This window comes from Rhinolophus ferrumequinum, chromosome 18, assembly GCF_004115265.2.
Source record: "Rhinolophus ferrumequinum isolate MPI-CBG mRhiFer1 chromosome 18, mRhiFer1_v1.p, whole genome shotgun sequence".
NCBI classification, from domain to species: domain Eukaryota; kingdom Metazoa; phylum Chordata; class Mammalia; order Chiroptera; family Rhinolophidae; genus Rhinolophus; species Rhinolophus ferrumequinum.
Window position 1 is genome coordinate 29,054,021 of NC_046301.1, and position 20,231 is coordinate 29,074,251.

Sequence of the window (20,231 nt, forward strand, 5' to 3'; positions counted from 1 at the left end):
GAATAAGAGAGCCCAAAGTATTTTGAATCATAGATGGACTCCTTTTATGATGTAGCAGGTAAACAGATCCTAGGAGCTCCATAACTTCACCGTTTCCTGACTCCTTAACATGCTGGAAAAAAGCCGAGATCTTTCAGGATTGGTCAGGAAGGAGGAGTTTCCAGCCTCCTTTGAGTTCATTGGGGATCAGAGGACCCTTGATTGTCATGTGTGGGTTGGTCCTAGTTAAAGGGCTCTCTAAGGCTTCACTCTACAGGAAGTGCGTTGGGTCATTTAAATGTAGATAAATGAATGCAGAGCTGTTTATTTCTGTAAGCACGTTACTAGGACTCAAGAACTCAAATATTTTGTATTCTACCATGACTGATCTGTGATCTCCATTTCCACCTTTCTCAGAGTTAAACTTTTAGTTAGAATTCTAGTAGTATCACTGCTTCTGTTACATAGAGTGTAGTGTTTAAGATTTCTCGAATTCAAGTCCTAACTTCTCAATTTACGTGATCCTCTTAGTGCTTGAGTCTCTCCTGCACCCCCACCCCACCCCCTGGAACTGGGATGATTAGAACAGAACCGGTGGTTGGTTATAAAGATTCAGGGAGTTCATTCTTGTGAAGCCCCCGAGAGCCTGTCACCTTTGTAAATGACCAGGGGATATTAGCTATTGTTTCTGTCACATGAGCTACTACTTCCATTTTGAATGAATGAGCTTATATTCTTAGTATTTAATCATCCCCATTTCCTTATTGTTGGTTATTTGTAAAACCAGAGCCACCTGTGCTATTGTTAACTCATTAGCAATGAAGATGGCGTTTAACAATTTTTTTAAACAACTGAGTTACTCGTGTTTTGCATAAGTAGATTGGCAAGCAGCCACTCTCCATCGTCCGCTGCACCTGTTGGTGTACATTGTTGTTCTTGGGTGCTTAATGTTATACTGAAAGCCTGTGAATACGATAAAAGCTGGAACGAAAGCTCCGTGAGGACAGAGACCAGATCAGTCTGGTCCACTACTGTATCTCCTGTTTCAAGTATGGGGCCTTGCACATGGTAGACACTCAATAATACTTATGAAATGACCATGCAAATGAAAGAAGGGCAAGAACTTTGTCAAAACCATTCCCCTGTGGGGACAGGGCATGGGTTTCCACAGAGAGAGAAAGGTGATTCTCTGTGCCCACTAAAACTGATCTGACTTAGTCAACTGCAGAAGGATGACGTGTCTCTCAGACCAAGAATGCATTCTCAGTGACTGGAGCACTGGCAGGCAACAGTCAGCCAGTAGAAAAGTTCTCTTTTCTACTTGTTGAGGAGAACACAAGATGGAAAATAAGAAAACACCCATGGTCTGAACACAAGTGGGGCTGAGAGGGAAATGGGTCAGGCAAGCAGCCAGGATATTTTTACCAGCTCTTTGGGACCACAACTCAATTAGTTCTTGAAGGGCCTAAGACTTCTGTATTGGGAGATCTGTCTGTTTTAAAGCTGTTTGTATTTTTCTGATATGATTTCCTTGCTGCTTATGGTTAGTTTAACTGAGCCAGTACTAAGGAGAAACAAAGCAAGAGCCTTGGGGTTGACCTTTGAAAGGGGTCTGAGTGGGTCGGGGCCATGAGAGAATATAAAGGGGAAGCCCCCTCCCCACAGGAAGATGCTCTTTCCAGAGGTAGTCTCTGCCAAATCCTCACGTGGTGTTGTATTTTAACAATGAAGGCTCTTCCTTTATGATTCTAAGTAGAAAATAACCACAGGAAGAACTTTGCTTCAAGCCATGAGATAGTACTTACCAGAATTAACCTCCCTCTGTCATAACCAGAAAATTGTCCAAAATACTTAAAACATATAATTTCAGATATCGGACAATAGGTAGCACAAGAGTGTGATCCTTGAGAAAAGGCAACAAGTGAGGTGAGCCCACCCTAGCCAGGCTTTCTGTCCAATCGCAGCACAATGAGGGGAGGCCGGAGTCCGGTCATCTCACCAGGTGAGGAGACAAAGATTGGAGAGAGGGGAGGACAAGGTGGCAGGAATTTTCAGGGCACAGTATCTGAAAGTAGGGAGTTACACAGAGAAAGTTCCAGAAAGACCATAGGGTTCCCTTGAGTTTTCAGCTGAATACCAAGCTGCATGAACCTCAGCTAGAGACAAGCTAGAACAACTTTTGAGGAAGCACTGTTCCCAGAGTTCACACAGAGCTAGGAATTGTTCAACTTCCCGCCAGCCAGAGTAGGAGAATTACCCAAAGGACTGAAAGTCCTACCTGAGAGCTTCCTAGTCCATTTTAGAGGGGGACTGGGCTGGTGGAGAGGGATAAAATACAAAGTTCTAGTCAGTCAGAACCCCAGCTCAGCTTCAAAAAACTAAAGGTGGAGAGGAAGGAGAGGAAAAGGAGGGAAGGGAGAAGGGTGTTTTATGAAGGGTTGAAGGGAGAGATATTCTAAGAAGAAAAAGACAAGTGATTCACACATTTAACATTTTATAGAAATGGGAGAATAACGATTATAAAACAATGTGGCTGAAGAAACTAAGGTGTACCTATGGTGGAGAAAGTCCTAACTCCTTTCTACATATCAAATCCACTGCAGTGGGTGGTTTAGCTATAGCACATGAAGGCCCCAAGGCTTTTTCCTCACAGGCATTTCAGATGAGGGCACTAGCAGTGCCTTGTAGGTGTTAGAGAAGACAGGACAAGAGAGGCTTCTGGCCTTCTCCACGGGAGCTGATTACAGAATGGCAAACACAATGATTTGGGGGTGGGCTATCCCCAGGCTTTTAGAGGAGAAAAACAGGATGCTTCCTCTGGGGATTTCCAGAAGTTAGCTTCTTTCTGCTGACTTCCTTTTGCAAATTATCATGGCCCATAGCAAGCTTGGGGCCATTAGGTATTCCCAGGTGCCAGCAAGGAGGATGTGGCCAGGACTACGCAGTGGCCTGAGCCATTCCCATGCATTGCTTAGGTCCTGAGCCTGGGAGGACCTGCCTCTCCTTAAGTGATGAGGCCCAGAGACTTCACAGACCTTGTACCTACCTCAGGGCGATCTTCTTCGTGTGAATAGAACTCCAGACGGAAGCACATCCCTGAGTAAAAACTCTGGAGATGTAAGGAAATAGATAGGTGTTGTTTCCCTCACTGACTACAAAAGCAATTCTCTTACAAGCAGGGCCTTGATTATTGCTCTGTTGCTTTGGGACTCTTTCCTGAGGTGACCAAACAAGGCTTGAGACTTCATGTTCCACCATGTTCTTGGTTTACGCTCTTTGTTGTCCTCCAGAAGTATGAAGGCAGCTTCTCATAAGCTGTCCATTTTACCACAATCCCCACTGAGAATTCCACCATCCCACCATCCAATTCTCACCAGTGCTCCCCGTGATCATGGGTTTTCACAAGAAAGAAGAATGTGATGCAAAGCTTGTCAGTGACATGGTTTTAGCTTTATTGAAATTCTTCCTTACAAAAGTTCTGATGTATTTTAGGCCAGGCCTAATTGCCGTTAGTCCCTGAAATACAGGTCCATGGTGATTTCCATGTCCTCTTAAGTAGGTATGTAAACTAGTAGACTTTTATTTTTAAGGTTCAAACACTTATCACCATCATTTTTATTTGATGTAAAACAAGATTTTCATTTTCTCAAATGAAAAGACCGAATAAGAATGGCATGCCGGTCTTCATCAGTGGCGTAACTGGGTTCTTTGCCAGAACTAACCTGGGAATCTATTTCAGTTCATGTGATATCTTTCCACCTCTGGTCATTTTTTTTAATCAAACTTTGCAATGTGCTGAGCTATGCGGTAAACCGTGCTATGTTTATATATGCATATATATATATTGGCTCTGGAAAAAAATGCATGAGTACATGCGTGTTATGTAAACATAGCAATTGGTCAGAAGGAGAGTCTCTGATCATTAGGACATTAATGAATAACAAGCATACTGTAAGCAAAGAACCAATAGCACATATTGGTTTAGTTGTCAGCCAGGAACTTTGCTGGTCCCACACCTGGAGGGTGCCAGGTGCCAGTATCCCCCACGCAGGGTGATGCTCACCCAATATGATAGGTGACAGGTGCCTGTGAGTCTGGGACACCCCCAAGTGAGGTGGGTCTGTGCTCCCTCACCACGATGTGGCTCTCCTAGTCCTAGAACACGTAGATGGCCCAGTTTGACCTTTTCCTTGTATCAAAAGCAGAATACGATCCACCTAGCACTGGGAGAGGGGTACAGATTGAGGATTTGCAGAGGCCCAGGGCCCTTTCTTTCACCAGAGATGATAAGGAATCCCATTTCTTTCTATGCCTCTAGAGCGCATCAGGACATGTGTCCTCCTGACCACAGGATCACATGCAAAGAGACCTGGAAGGTTCAACATCATCACCTCCAAACAGCTCTGAGATACTTGGCTTTAACCCTGACTGCCAGATGACTGAGTGCTGGTCTCGGTGTAACCCCAACAGCCCCTATGTCACCCTCCAAACCACCTGTCCTCCTATGTGGATGGTTGGCGTGGAAGCCAGTCGTGGCTGATCGTGCAGTCACACCCCATAGGCTTTGGAGTATGTAACCTTCTAGTCACACAGGTCTTGCACCTGAGTTTCTTGCTCAAGCCTAGCAAAGGCGCTCGAAGGTTCAGGTGGAAACAACAGTCTCTGTCATTCTCAATTTTATGACTGATAGGCCAGGTGAATGGGTCAGTGGAGCGCTACTCGGAGGTAAGGTCTTACTTACCTAAGCTAACATGCCTTGTAGAAACGCTGCAAAGTGGATAAATAATTGAGCACTCAAGATACTAGGTAGCACACATGGCAGTCACTCAATAAGTGTTCGTTTCACTCCCCTTCTCCAAATCCAGATGAATTCCTGCAGGTGACTTGCATTTCCCTCTCCTTCCGACAGCTGGCCTCTCCTCTGTGTCACTTCCCCAAACTAACAAAGGTGTGCAGAGCCAGAGTAAAGAGGGGAAAATGAATCTTCAGTATTGTCTCTTGCTGGGAAGGAAGAGATATCAAAACTCTTGGCCTGAGGTTTGGGAATTATCTAAACTGTGAATGATCTCTTATAACTCCCTCCCATCCTCACGGCAGCATTTGTCTTCAACGTACTCTCTGAATTCACCTGTAACTGACAGACAAATGGGCACATGGATATCGAGGCCTGACGCATGGTGTTTAGGAGGCAAGGCAACATGGCCATCCAGTTGACCGGGGCTCCACATGTAGGAACTCTGGTGGAAGGGAGAGACAAGCAGTAGATCCCAGAGTTATTTGGAGCAGATGTCCAAGAGGAGAATGACAACGGGCCACCATGGTCCTGGGATATGGATAATGGGGTTGGGGGCTGCTGGACTAGGCAGGGAAGAGGTGTCATCAAGGGAGCCCCACGCCATGGCCCCACCCCAGGAATGCAGGAAGGAGGCTGGGCAGTAGGGCCTGGACCTTGGCTGTGTCTGCTTTCAGTGTCTGCTGCACGTCACCCCAGCATCCTCAGCATGCCCGCAGTTTGTTACCCCCCATTTGGAGAAGCTGCAGCTGAAGATGCTATCCTCTGTGCCCTTGCAGGCGACATCATCCATCCAAATCCTCCCTGTGCCTGTGGAGACAAGTGAACACGGTTTCTTAGCAGATATGCAGGAGAGCAGGACAGAAGAGAAATGGGGGGCACTGCTGGGTCTGTCCTTGACCAGGCTGTTCCAGGCGGTGCAGGTAGTTCTCAGATCTAGTGGCTCCCATCTGCTCTCTTCACCCCCCAAGACCAAATACTTATTTTCTAGGTTCAGTCTCAGGAGAGCAGAATAACAATAATTCAAAGTGGTGATGGTAGTATTTACTGAGGATCTCCTATGTGTCAGGCATCTTACACCTATGATTTTCCTCCATTCTCACTGTGGTGCTGGTGCCGTGAGATAGGTATTAATAAATCCATTTTATAGATGGGAAAATCAAGGCTCAGGAAGCAATTGGTGCAAGGTTGCTCAGCTTGTTAGTGGAGTCTGAACTCAAGCCCAAGTCTTACCGCCTCAAGGCCCATACTTTATATGAGACACACACTGCCTAACTTTTGAGATATGATATACTGCAGTCTTTGATGATGAATACTCGGGTAGGGCCAAATCAGAGAGATGGTGTCAGATGCTGGATTGGACAGAGCCAGTGACCCATAACCAAGCAAGTCAATGTCAACATTACCTCCAATCTTTTGATGTTTAAACCAGACGTTTCCCATTCTATGTGCACAGAACACGGTGCTGGAATGGCTGGGGACCCCGGAATTTAACATTATAACTAGACATATATCTACTGAAAAGCAGAAGAAGCATTCCTAACCATAATAATTAGGTCAGATCCCAAAATACAAGGTCCCTAAGACAGTCTATTTTAGTTTTGCCTGCAGACATCCAGCTCGTAAGGGGACCAATCTGCTGTTCTGAAGGTGTCCATGCAGGAGAGCTTTTCCAGAATTTCCCAGGATGGTACCTGAGCCGTGAGAGACATAAACTTGGCATTGAGGTTCCTCAATAAATGTCAGGGAATAAGGCAGCTAAGTGAGGCCCCAAGAGGGAATGGAGAGAGCTTGTCTGAGGTCAGAGTGGTCAGTAGAGAGGGGAGTGGGCTGTACCAGAAGCCACCTGGAGTCCCCACTGATGAACCGGCAGGACCATCACCCATGGTTCTTGGGGGTTCTCTGCGCTGATGGCCAAACCAGGCCCCAGAAGGTGGGAGCCCATTTGGGAGCCCCCTGGAAGGATGACTGAGCTTCAGGGCTCCCATGCAAGGAGTGGTTAGAGCTTTGCTACGCAAAGTGTGGTCTGGCCCGACAGACTTGGCATCATCCAGAGCTTGTTAGAAATGCAGAACCTCGGGTCCCGCCCACGACTTGCTGAACGAGAATCTACCTTTTAACCACGTGGTTGTGCACTGATGTAAGAAGTGCCGGTACCGCAGAAAAAGGAGGGCTTTGTATTAAGTAGGACAGACCTCGATTCAAGTCCCAGCCACATCTGGAGGAACGTTTCCATTTTCAAACTGGGAGGTGATTCCTGGGACGGGAGCTTTTTCATGCCAAAACTGAATAAATTCTAGATAAACTGGACGACCGGTGACTCCAGCATCCTCACGTGTTAGGTCTAGGAGCCGGTACCAAAAAGTATGTGGTTAAACAAAAGGTCACCGACTGCATTTCCACATTACTGGCTGTGACCACCGGGGCCAGTTCAATGAGGTACTATAGTCCTGTGTTTTGATGCGAGCCCTGCCTCCTTCCCATCCCATCTCTCGGTAGCCAGACAGTCTTTCCTCGTACAGGGATGGTCAGCAGTGACTATTAAACCTTCAAACTGTCCCTCACGCTGCATGAAAGAAACCCTGTACAAAGAACAGCCAGGGACCCTCTAACCCCTTGCTGCCCAGTGTGTCTCCCGCATGACTAATACTTCTGTTATGCAGAGATCTGCAGCATCTTTTGTCTTGGGACTGCCGAGCAGTGAATGCGGGGACAGAGGTGGGGAAAGGTGTCTCTTTCTACTATCTTCTTGGGTGGTGTTTCTTCACCAGAACCTCTTCCCTGGCCAGATACCCTATGCCTCTTACACAATAAACCCTTCGAGGCCGAGCAATAATTTGCAGATTAAATGTCTCCTGAAAAACATATCAGTTGACAAATTGGTATGTTTCCTACAGCCTAGGAAAAGGCTGTAGATTAGTCACACCCAAAACAAATAAAGGGGACTGACGAATACAGAACAGGCCCAAGGTTACCAGCCCAAATGCGGATAGAGGATTGCGAAGCTCCAAACTCCAGCTGGTGTTTAACCAGGGAGTCCTGGCTAATATTCTGTCATGGAAGAGCTAATAAAACGAGAGGAAGGTTGTGAAATCAGCAGCACTGAATATCTGCAGTTACTACACAGCCCAGAGGTGAAGGGCCAATGAGCCAGGAAACCATCTCTGGTCCTCGCTGCGTCAGAGAAGCAAGAACTCCCACGACTCTCTAGGTACCAGTCATCACTTTGCTTCAACTGACCCGATTACTCAGAATGTGGCCCAAAGACCAGGAGTGGCAGCATCCCCTGGGAGCTTGTCAGAAAGGCAGAGTCTTGGGCCCACCCAGACATGAATCGGGGCCTGAATTTTAACAAGATCTCTACGATTCATGTACATATTCAAGTCTGAGGAGGCCTGCCCGAGATCAGGTCTGTACGTCCACACACGTTCTTTCTTTGAGCTCTCTAACAAAGCTTTATCAGGTAAGCAGGGTAGGTGCTCTGCTCCTCACTCCCGTCAAAACAATGGAGAAACAGGCTGACGTTTTTTCTCTTGGGGATGCAAACTTGGGACTAGAGGCCAGGACTTCTGACACTTAGAGCACTAGGGGCTGTTTGAAGGTGCTATTGTTAGGATGAGTCAGTGCAGATGTTCTTTTATGCTTATCATTCATTCATTCACCCAATATTTGAGGGCCTACTCCTTGCTCAGCACTATTCTGGGTGCTTGGACTCTGTTATTGAACAGAAAAGGAAAAAACAACAAAATGACAAAAATCTCTCCGCTTCAAGGAGCTAACATAGACAGCTTCTGTATGTTTATGTAGAGTAGAGTAATATAAAAAGAAGGAATGAGTTACACAACTATCCTACAGGCTTCCATTGGAGCCTCACACAGAGATCAGCAGGACAGCATCAAACAGATATTTAAGAGATAAGAAAACAGAAGAGATAAGAAAACTGAGGCCCCAGAATATTAAGTGACTTATCCCATAACTATTAAGGGGACGAGACTATGACCCCGGCCTCTGATGTCCAGCCAATCCAGTCCTTCTTTCTTGTAGAATCACAGGACACAGTATGCAGCAGACCCACTGAGCTGGTGGATGGCAAACTGTGGGCCAATGTGGCCCATTGCTCGCTTTTGTAAATAAAGCTTTATTGGAAACAGCCTCACACCATTTGATTACAATTTGTCTATGGTTGCTTTCAAGCCACAACTGCAGAGTTGAGTAATTGTGAGAGAGACTATTAGGCCCACAAAGCCTAAAATATTTCTACCTGGCCCTTAATGTTTGTTGAGTCTTGCACTAAGCATCTCCCAGTAGTTGAATTTTATCCTAGAAAAAAGGGCAAAAAAATGGTAATAATGATATGACTAGGAGCAAATCATATCTATCCACCTACTGCCACCTGCAGGTCTGTCTGTGTAGGTACCCACCTTCACCTCCATTTTCGTCTGTCTGTCTCACAGATTTTCTCTGCAGGCCCAAGCCCAATTCCAGCTGTGCTTGATTTTGCTCCCGTCCATCTCCTCCTAGACCTGGTTCTACCCATCACCCCTCTATCTTCCCTATCCACATTCGCTCCCTCTCCAACAGCTCTTGGACCAATATAAAATTAAAAAAAAACAAAAAAAAAACCCCAAACATTTCAAGTTTCTCTCATTTGCGTCTTGCCTTGCTTTTACCCAGGGAAACTGATAATTTGATTATTGAGCTCTGTCTAGGAAAAAATTTCATGGTGCCAGACCACTGAGAAAACTGCCAGGCAGGCAGTTTCTTGTATTACACTGGGGAGGATTCAGGTTAAGCAGGCACAGGAGTTTTTCTTTCCCCTCCGTCCCTTCTTCCCTCTCACATTTATCCAGTACCGATTATGTCCCAGGCACAGCTCTGGGATTTGGAGCTATAAAGGAAAAGCCCTCAGGATACTCATACATATATCAGAGATCAGAGAGTGAAGGTGCTATGATACAGATATGCACAAAGAGCCCCTCTGGGAGTACAGTATTGAATGGGTGTGGCATGGAGAAGGGATGGAAGGAGCTAGTAAAGCTCCCCTCAGGAGGTGATAATTAGCTGACTTTTAAAAGGTGAATAGGATTTAGCGACATGAAGAAGGAGGGAAGGCATTTCAGACTGAAGGCACAGCACAAGAGAAGATAAGAGACATGAAACAGCTATGTGAGTCCAGAAAACACACGTGCATGCATCCGGCTGAAAGGTGAGAGAGGGGCAGGAGGGAGGCAGATGAGGAACGGCCTTGGGGAGTAAGTGAGGAAACCAAACCTGATCCTTGCAATCACCTTTCAAACGTAGAAGGACGGAAGCTTGGAGAGCTTAAGCAATCTGCTCTAGGTTACCAGCTAGTAAGTGGCAAAGGTGGGATTCTAACTTGGGGTTGACTCCTGAACCTGAGCTCCTAACCACTGCTCTACCCTGCCTGAACTCCTAAGGCAAGAGCGGTGAGAATAAAAAGAAGGGGACAGATTCCAAGGATGTCAGAGAGGTAGACTGGTGGAATCTGTGGAACCTAAGGAGATAAGGGGACCAGATAAGGAGTAGAGAAGTAGGAGGAGGAACAGGCCCTTAGTCCTGATTGGCAGGGCAGGAAACACACCCAGAAAGAAGCAGAGCCAATGGAGGGAGGGGCTGAGGGCTTGGGAGCCCCTGTGAGGCTGAGGAGTGGGCATACTGGGATTGAGAGTCGGGGCACCAGTGGGGTAGGAGGCTGTGGCCAGAGGGATATCTGATGCACTGATGCACAGTCCTGCCCACTGCAAGCAGAGGTGAGCATCCCGTTCTCTCTGTGCCCATAGCTGCTATGACATGATAGCCCTTACGATGCTGCTTAGAATCTATAAACATGTCTGCCTCCACCTCCAAACTGAACATGTTGAGATCAGAGACTAGGTTTCCTCAGCTCTGTGCCCCAGCACTGAGCCCAACTCCTGGCCCAGGAAAGAAGGGAGCACAGCCTGGGCTAGGAGACTCAGCTAGGTTGGTCCTTTCCTGTCCCCGGGCCCTCATTTCCCTCTGTGTACCCATTCATAACACCTGGCTGCCTACCTTTCAAGATCTCGAATATCACGTGACTTTCAAGATCTCGAATATCACGTTACTAGACTACAACAGGGAAATATTGGTGCAAATTTGATGTACACATGGAAGCAAGTCTGGCTTCCCATGGCTGGTTTAAAGAATCAAGTACCAATTTTAGAACTTCTCCATATGTCATACAATACAAAAATTAAGGGGGAGGGGAATAAAATACATATAAAAAAAAAAAATCTAGGGGGTGAAAGAGGCCACAAAGTCTCGGTGTTAGGTGAATGCTGCCCATGACATTCACGGGGCCTATTTTGGCTTCTCTAAGAGTTTATAATTTTCTTTTCCAAAAAGATTTTACTTCCACCTATTAGGAAGAATTATTAGACTCAAACATTGAAAAGCGAGGACTGTTCCTACTGTTTCTGTTCCTTATGTAAACAAAAAGGGCAGTTTTTCTTGAAGAAGAAAACAGGCTGAAATCCTGTTTTAAGTGGGGGGGGGTAAGCTACCCTCCTGTCCCCGTGGGCCTCCTCCATGGAGCTGGGCCCTCTGAACTCCCTGTGCACTTCGGCCTTTAAGTAGAGAGGCCAATGTGTGTGGGGTCAAGTGGCCGCTCTCTGGCAGCTGTCACAACAGATTTCAGTCAGTGTGATCTGACTTGAGCTTTGGAGACGAGACCAGTACTAGGATTCCTTAGTCTGCTTGGGCTGCTGTAACAAGGTACTACAGACCGGGTGGCTTATAAACATCAGAAATGTATTTCTCAGAGTTCTAGAGGCGGGAAGTCCAAGATCAGGGTACCTGCGTGGTCGGGTTCTGGCGAGGGCCCACTTCTGCATTTAGACTACTGACTGCCCCATGTATCTTTACAGAAGGAGAATATGGGAACTCTTAGGGGTCCCTTTTATAAGGGCACTAATACCATCATGAAGGCTCCACTCGTGACCTAAGCACTTCCCAAAGGCCCCACCTCCTCATACCATCACATGGGGGTAGGATTTCAACGTAGGAATTTGGGGTAGATAAAATATTCAGTCCATACAGTGACTGAGGTCTAAGGGACAAGATTCTGAACAAGAATGGCAGCAGTCTGGATTGGGGGTGAGCAGAAAGGCAGCTGTGAGAAGTGGAGGGTTCCATGGCCAGTCTGCATGTGAACAGGCTCCATTTCCCTATCTGGAAGGGACACATTAGTCCCTCCTCTCATGCCATACCACACGCCCCTTTAGCCAGTTAGTACAGCGGGTTGGGCAAAGAAAAAATATAACAATCAGAACTGTCTGAAGACAGACAGGCTTACCTGGACTAGGGGGACAGTGAGCTTCACTTTGCAGGACGTATCTTGGAACAGGCCAGGTGACACATGGCAGGATTGCAGCCAAAGGGACTTGAGCTTTGGAGAGATCAGTCCTAGAATTTCTGGGCCCCCTCCTGTGTCCTTTTCCTCAGGAGAACCTTACCTTGCCCAAATTTAGCCGTCCGGGCCACTTCCTGCGAGCCCCGGAAGCCCAGCATGCGGCACACCACGTCCCCGTCCTTCTTGTCCCAGCCGTCATCGCACACGGTGCCCCACCAGCGCCGGTCATGGTACACCTCCACACGGCCCTCATGCGGCCCCGAGCCGTTTACCAGCCGCACCATCAACGCCTCCAAGCCACCTGTTGGGAGCAGCCCAGAGTCACCACTCTGCTCTGGAACCCCCTGCCCCCCAGGGACTTTCCCTGACTCCCCTCTACTAACCTCCTCCCTTGTAAGGAAACAGGGGCTGGGGCTACAGGCAAGACCAAAACCATGGCCAGCAGAAAGCATGGTGTGTCACCACTGTCCTCTATCTGCCTTCTTCCCTCCAAATTTTTTCATTTAGTAGACTTTAGTTTTTAGAGCAGTTTTAGGGTCACAGCAAAGTTGAGAGGATGGTACAGAGATTTCCCATAGACCCCTGTCCGCACACAGGCACAGCACTCCCCACTATCAACACCCCCACCAGAGGGATACATGTGTTACAAGTGATGAAGCCACATTGACACATCATTATCACCCAGCGTCCATAGTTTACATTAGGGTCACTTTTGGAGTTGTACATTCTGTGGGTTTGGATAAATGTAAAATGACTTTTGTCCACCATTATAGTACCACACAGAGTAGTTTCACTGCCCTGAAAATCCCCTGTGCTCTGCCTGTGAAAATACAGATTCCTGGGCCCACTCAGACCCACTGGATCAGAATCTTGGTGGCAGCAGACAGGGATCTGTATTTTTTAAAAGTGTCCCTAACAATTTTGAGGTAATATATATATGTGGGTGGCACTGGGAGTGACATGATTAGATGATCTAAACGGTTCTTTTCGGCTCCCGTGATTCCAAGACCAGGGAAGAGGTCAAAGTCTATCTTTTTTTGCAGCAAGAAATCGCTTGGGATATGGAGGGTGGAGGTGGAGACAACGTACTATGACACAGGGACAAGTGTGTGACACGGTGCAGGAAAACCCCTATGTGAAGGGGCAGAGAAAACAGCCAACCCGATGGAGTTCTATTCCCCATAAGCACTGCAGCCTTGGACTACTTCTTTCTTGTTTTGGGCCAGGTAAATTGGCAAAGACCTTCGTAGGTCCGTAGAGGAGATGGCAGAATTGAAAAACTTTCATCCGTGCCACATGAGAAAGTAGATGAGTCAGAACTGGCCATGTGACTGTTACTTGCTGATGGGAAATCCCAGAATATTCTGCACAGGGAACCAAAGAAGGCACCAGGAAACCACACCATTCCCAAGATGCCGAAAGATTAGAGGGTGACGACTTTGAAAGGCTCTTCAAAATGTTTAATGCTGCATTTTCTATGCATCCTGCACCTCTCACCATTTTCCCCATACACATTTCCTGAAAACATAAGCTCCCACCAGGTTGTCAAAAAAAGGCTGAGGATGAGCAAGAGAAAGCAGAAATCCAGAAGGAAAACCAGGAGAGAAGCTGAAAGGCAGAGGCCGGGGCTGAAAGAGAAACCCTCCTGGAGCAGTAATGACATCTAACCCGGAGCCAGCAGCAGCAAATGAGGCCTGGCCCCTGGCTGGGGGGCTGGCCCTGGGAAGTTGGCAGAGGTCAAGATATCAGCCTTGATTTCTCGCAGACCTGCCTTGCCTCTGTCAGCACCCTGTCACAGTGGCAGTGGGACATGTCAGGCTGGGAGGCCTCCAACAGAAGCCTCAGTGTGGGGTCATAAGTAGAGGGAAAGTGGCAGGAGGATGTTGTGGGTCCAAGCAGCCCAGGCAGAGTTCAGGGTCAAAATCATACAAAGAAGCCAGTGGGGAGTGGGCTGTGTGGGATTGACATTCAGAGGTTCCCCCTTGTCCTCTCTGCTCGGGCCAGCTAAGCTGTGTTCATATCTTTGTTTAGCCAAGTAAGTGACTGACCATCTCGTAGGGTACACCCATGAACAATAAATACTTTAGTGGGAAAGACTGGCCATAAAACTAGAAAACAAATACAAATATACTACGGCCAAGTATTAAGGAGTGCATAGATGGGAATGGGGAGAGGCACAGAAAGGAAATGAAGAGGGAGGGGAGGCGCCATTTTGGATGGGGAGACTTGGGCAGAACTTTTCTGTACCTCCCCCCACCCCCCGGCCATTTCAGGGGCACCCAGATGTTTACAGGACAGGGCCTCTGGGTTGCTGTTTTTTTCCCCCTGTTGCCCCAGATTTGGGATCAGAGATCCTCCCCTTTTATATAGAAAAGCAGACAGAGAAGAATTCTCTCAATCAAAGCTGCAGATGTCACCATTACTTAGTGCACGGCGTTCCTTTTAGGTAATAGTCACACAGTCTTTGGACTTTTCTAATCATCACATGATGATGATTAGCAGGACACCCAGATCCTCTTAGGAACGTGAGCTGAAGAAATGGAGAGAGCCGAGGAGAAGCAAAAAGAGGCAGGGACAGTGTCATTTATAAGCCATGTTGGAGATGAGACACTAGAGTGGAAAGACATGAACCCCTAGTGTTGTGACCCGAGAACTGCCTTGCATCTGAATGACTTTCACTCCAGGCTCTGAAAGTCCCACTTGTATTATGAATCTTGATCTTCTAAAGTTTTCCCAGGTGTCATTACGATAAGCCCACTCACTGAAGTGACCCAATAAGGATCTGGTCCTTGCCAGCAAAAATACCCAAGAGAGCACCTGTGAATCTCACACACACCCATCTAAGGGCTGCTTAGCTACTTGTCTCTTGGTCCCTGGGTGGATTTGGGAATTTGGATGGAGGAAAACAGGGTAGTGGGTGGTCCCTGTAGGGAAGCATAGGGGAGAGGAAAGAGGCTGGATCTGGACTCAGGCAGAAGGTTCGAATTCTGACTCCACTATTAGCCAGATGTGACCTCTCTACACCTACCTTCTTCTTACTTTCTTTTTTTTAAAGTTAGTTTCAGGTGTACAAAACAACATAATGTTTAGACATTTACACCCCTTACAAAGTGATAACACCCACTCAGGTCTACTACTCCTCTGATACCATACGTTGCTTTACAATCCCATTGACTATATTCCCTATGCTATACTTTATATTCTATGACAATATACAGAGGGTGCCAAAAAAAGGTATACACATTTTAAGAAAAGAAATAGCTGTATCAAAATTGTAATACTCAATATATACCAATAACAAAACAGGTGAATACAAGTCATGTGTATATATATTTTTTGGCACCCCCAGTATACGAGCATATACATATATAATACTAAATATATATATTTAATTATACTTGACATGCAATATTATTTTATATTAGTTTCAGGTGTACAGCCCAGTGGTTAGGCATTTATGTAATCTTTACAGTGATCCCCCCATAAGTCCAGTACGCATCTGACACCCTGTACTGTCTTTACAACATTATTGACTATGTCCCCATACTGTACTTCACATCCCCGTAACTATTTTGTGGCTACCAATTTGTACTTTCTAATCCCTTCACCTTCTCCCCTGTCTCCCAACTCCCCTACCCTCTAGCAACCATCAGTTTTTTTCTCTGTATCTATGAATCTAGTTCTGTTTTGTTTGCTCATTTATTCTGTCCTTTAGATTCCACATATAAGTGAGATCATATGGTATTTATCTTTCTCATCTGACTTAGTTCACTTAGCATAATATTCTCTAGGTCCATCCATGTTGTTGCAAATGGCAAGATTTCTTTTTTTTATGGCAGAGTAATACTCCATTGTATAAATGTACCACAATTTTTTTATCCAATCGTTTATTGATGGGCATTTTGGTTGCTTCCATATCTTGGCTATTGTGAATAGTGCTGCAGTAAACACAGGGGTGCATATATTTTTTTGAATTGGTGTTTTGGATTTCTTTGAAAAAATACACAGGAGTGGAATTGCTAGGTCATCAGGCAGTTCTATTTTTAATTTTTTGAGGAACCTCCATACTGTTTTCCATAACGGCTGCACCAATCTGCAATCCCCACCAACAGTGCACGAGGGTTCCCTTTTCTCCACATCCTCTCCACACTTGTTTGTTGATTTATTGATGATAGCCATCCTGACAGGCGTGAGGTGGTATCTCATTGTGGTTTTTATTTGCATTTCTCTGATTAGTGACATTGAGCATCTTTTTCATATGTCTATCAGCCATCTGTATGTCCTCTTTGGAGAATGTCTCTTTATGTCCTCTACTACCCATTTTTCAATTGGATTGTTAGGTGTTTTTTTTTCATGTTGAGCCTACCTTCTTCTTAAAATGGTTATAATGGTGGGGAGCAATAGCACATGTCCAGGACTTGGCACGTCATGGGCACCTCTCGCTGTGAGCTCCCACTCCTGGCCAGTCAGCACTTTGCCCGGCAACGTGTAGGTCATCTTGTAGGGGTCTCCATGAGTTGGATACACTGGCCCTAGCAGGGATGTATCCTTGAAAGCTTCTTTGCAAAGCAAACCTGCTGTGTGGGGGGGGCTGGATGAATCTCCTCCTAATGTCCTCTGCTCTCCCCAGGGCACAGTTCCTGGCTCCTTAGTATATAGAGGAGGGGGACAAGGGCGTCAGTAGAAGACCAGCTCCTGCTGTCAGCAACTTTCTGCTCTCTAATGTGATTCGTTAAGCGAGGCAGCTCTGGAATGGCCCTGGAATGTGGCGCTAGGGCTGAGCTACTGTGGGGCTCCTAGTACAAACCTTACAAATCTCATATGGGGGGATTCTCGTCACCAAATGAATGTTTCTTTGCTTTCTTTGCCTTGCAAATATATATGTAGGAAAAACAAGGTCTCAGACAAAGCAGGCCTGGTCTACCCCAGACTCCCCTGGCTTTGACTATCTGCCCCTCCCCCCTCCCGCCAGAGGAAAGGAGCTTGTGCCCCTCTCTCCTGCTTCAAACACAGGAATCCTCTCCACTCTGTACCAGGCCTGACAGCTGCTCATGCTGCCTCTGGGAATGGAAGGGAAGTTGACAGTATCTCTTGGGAATCCCTTCCAGGATTTTAAAAGCAGCATCTGGTTTCATTCACAGGGCACTGGCATCTCCAAATGGCTCCGGGGTTTTTTTCATCCAACGATTTGCTACCTTGTCTCACTCTGTATGCTTTGGGTTTTGTGCTTATAATTGGGGAGTGAGATGCATAATATCTCCCTCTTTCTCCAGCATCTGGTGGGAGCACACCCGAGGTTAGCTTCTTACTCAGCCTTTCGGTGGGTCCTGGGGGACAGCTTAATGGCCAATGACTACCATCTCTGAACTGGTTTCCAGGGCTGGGGGAGCCTTAGAGCTATCTGCTACTGGCAGGGCTTGTTCACACCTGGCTCAGAGCCATCCTCAACCCCAACTACAACAAAGCCAAATTCTGGGTGCTACCCAAGAGAGATTTCAAGTCGAGGACGGACGGTGAAGGGAATTAATTGATGTACACTCAGCTCCCGCTACGTATCAGGCACCGTGCAAAGTGCTGCACACACGCATTTTTCCCACTTATTCTTCACAGTAGCTCCATGAGTTAGTTATTATGGCTCTCACTTAACAGAGGAGAAAATGAGCCCAGAAAAGTCAAGTAATTTGCCCATGGTCATACAGCTGCTACAAGGTGGAGCCGGGGAAAAGAGCAAAGGCCTTTCATTTTCAAACCACAGAGATGACTGTCAGGCTGAATACTTAAGACAAACATAATAACTGCCCTCTCCATACATAAAGTACCTTTCATCTATCTCCAAATAGCCCTCTGGGGTCTGCAGTAATTAGTGTCTTTAGAAGTAAGGAAAAGAGCCTTGGACTTAAAGCAGCGGTTCGCAGCCTTGTAAGAATTTTCTGGGACACTTTAAAATCTACCGGTGTGCAGGGATAGTTTCCAACAGTTTGCATGTGATGCACCCACCGCCACGGTTGAGAAGCATTGTTAGAAGGGATGGATCCGGAATCAAGCCCCAGCTACACAGCTGTCAGGCCTTATGAGTAAGGTATGTAGATGTCACCTCCTCTGGGAGGGTTTCCCTGACCTGTGGCCCTAGTATGCGCTACCCACATATGAGAAATATTAAACTGCTATTCTGTCTTCTAGGTCTCTCTGTACTCACCAGTGTAAGCTCTGTGAAAGTGACCGCTGTAGTACCCCGTGGTTCCCACTTGCAGCCACACTTGCAGGCAAAGAGCCTGGCACGTCACAGTGCTCAACAAACTGTAGAGAGTGAGTGAGGGAGTGAGTGAGTGAGTGAGTGAGTGAGTGAGTGAGTGAGTGAGATTCAGACCTTTGGGAGTCTCTAGAGATAGAACTGATCCCTAAATTCCCCAGACACTGCTTGGCTGTGCATCAGAAGGGCCCCAAAGCCCAGAGAACTTTGCTTCTAAAGAAAAGGAGAGGCGGGAAACCCAGTCTGAGCCTGAAACATCACAGCTCCTTTAGGTTTGTTTATCCTGACTTCCAGGGCCCTGCCAAAGCAAAACAAGTCGAAAGAAAGGAGGTTACGGAGAATAGAAATAAACACATGGGGCTGGGAAAATAGGCTCTGATTTCTGCAGCTGCAGAGGAGAGCCTGGGGGATAATCTGGACCAGCTGCCCATTAAGGAAGTTGAACTTTTATTCTCTTGTGAAGAAAGAACTCCCCATGCCCCCAGCCGGCCTGCAGCCCAGGGGCTCTGCGCCCCACCTCCCTACGGTGGAAGTTGGACTGCATCCTTCTCTAGCTGTGACACCTCTCATCCCTGACATCCACGGAAATGTGGTTTGTATTGGGAAGGACAGGAGCCATCCCACAAGCAAACTAAGGAATTTCTGGCCAGGCTCTGCTGGAGGGCATCATTTTTAAAATGTGGTCTGGCCTGTGGGTGTGCTTTATAAAATGCTATTTCCTAATGGTAATTAGGAAACTTAATATGTTCTTGACTTAATATGGTATTTATGCCTCTTCAAAGCACTTTTGTTAGATAGTCTCATTTGATTCTTTGCAGTCCTCCTCTAAGGTGGGTAGTATCATACCCATTTAATAGGTGAGGAAACTGAGACTCAGAGAAGGCAAGTGACTGTCTCAAGGTCACATGATAAAATGGCTACACCTGGGTCTCCAGACCCACAGCCCAGAGGGGCTACTGCACTGTCTTTGATTGGGGGGGGGTCACACGGAGTGCTCCGGATGTTGCTGAGTAGAGGGAGTAGCAGAAATATCTCCCGAATTATCACTGTACTCATCGTGCTGGATTGGTTTTAACTGTTGACTCACCCATTGGTCTTCTCAACTCCAGTGCGTGTTTGTTGGAAACTGGGATTTTGGGTCTTGGCTGATTTTGTTTCTCCAATGCCCTGCTCATGGCAGCCTGGCTCTTAATAGGTGTTTAAGGAAACTGTGTCTGATCAAATAATAAATGAAGCACTTTTCCTGCCCAGCCCTGAACCAAAAGCTCTCCACATTGCAGTGGCAGGATGTCACTAATGCCCCGAAGTTCTGCTCAGAGCTGGAGTCACTGGGCAGCCCAGGATAGAGGTGAGTCCTTTGTCTCGCTTTTGCTCTGGGCCTCTCAAAGGGCAGTGAGTGGTCAGTGAAGGTCAACAGTCTCTTAGGACTAGTAAGAAGTGCTATAGAACCAGCAGAAAGTCAATGATGCTGAGCTCTCATCTTACCAGGCCTATAGCTACGAGGAGGTGTGATGTTTCTATGGCAGCCCTCTAAAGGCTTCATGGACCCGCTGCCTTTCCCTCTAAGTCCCATGACGAGGACCAGTGGCCTTTCCTAAGAAGGCTCTTTCACACCCTCTGCCTGAACTCACGCTTTCCCTGCCCTCTCCTATTTCCTCAGTTCTGCTCTCCTTCCAGGTCGAGGTCTGAGACCCCTGTCTGGAAAGCTTCCCCATCCCTATATTTTAAATCCTTGAACACAGGACCTGACCTACCTCTAGCACCATGTTGACCACTTTCTAGCTCCATGACCTTGGGCAAGTAATTTCATCTCTCAGAAT

The 20,231-nt window shown here is 46.8% G+C and overlaps 1 protein-coding gene across 1 annotated transcript in view; it reads right to left on the bottom strand.

Moving 5' to 3' along the window:
• Positions 1–2,949: 2,949 nt before the first annotated feature.
• SCARA5 (scavenger receptor class A member 5) overlaps positions 2,950–20,231 on the bottom strand; it is a 102,934-nt gene continuing 85,652 nt past the window's right edge. Inside the window, exons 8-9 of the mRNA XM_033135292.1 lie at positions 12,265–12,462; positions 2,950–5,581 (exon numbers count right to left, since the gene is read on the bottom strand). Of these exons, the coding sequence (XP_032991183.1) occupies positions 5,445–5,581; positions 12,265–12,462 (335 nt within the window). The 3' untranslated portion in view covers positions 2,950–5,444. The remainder of the gene's footprint in view (positions 5,582–12,264; positions 12,463–20,231) is intronic.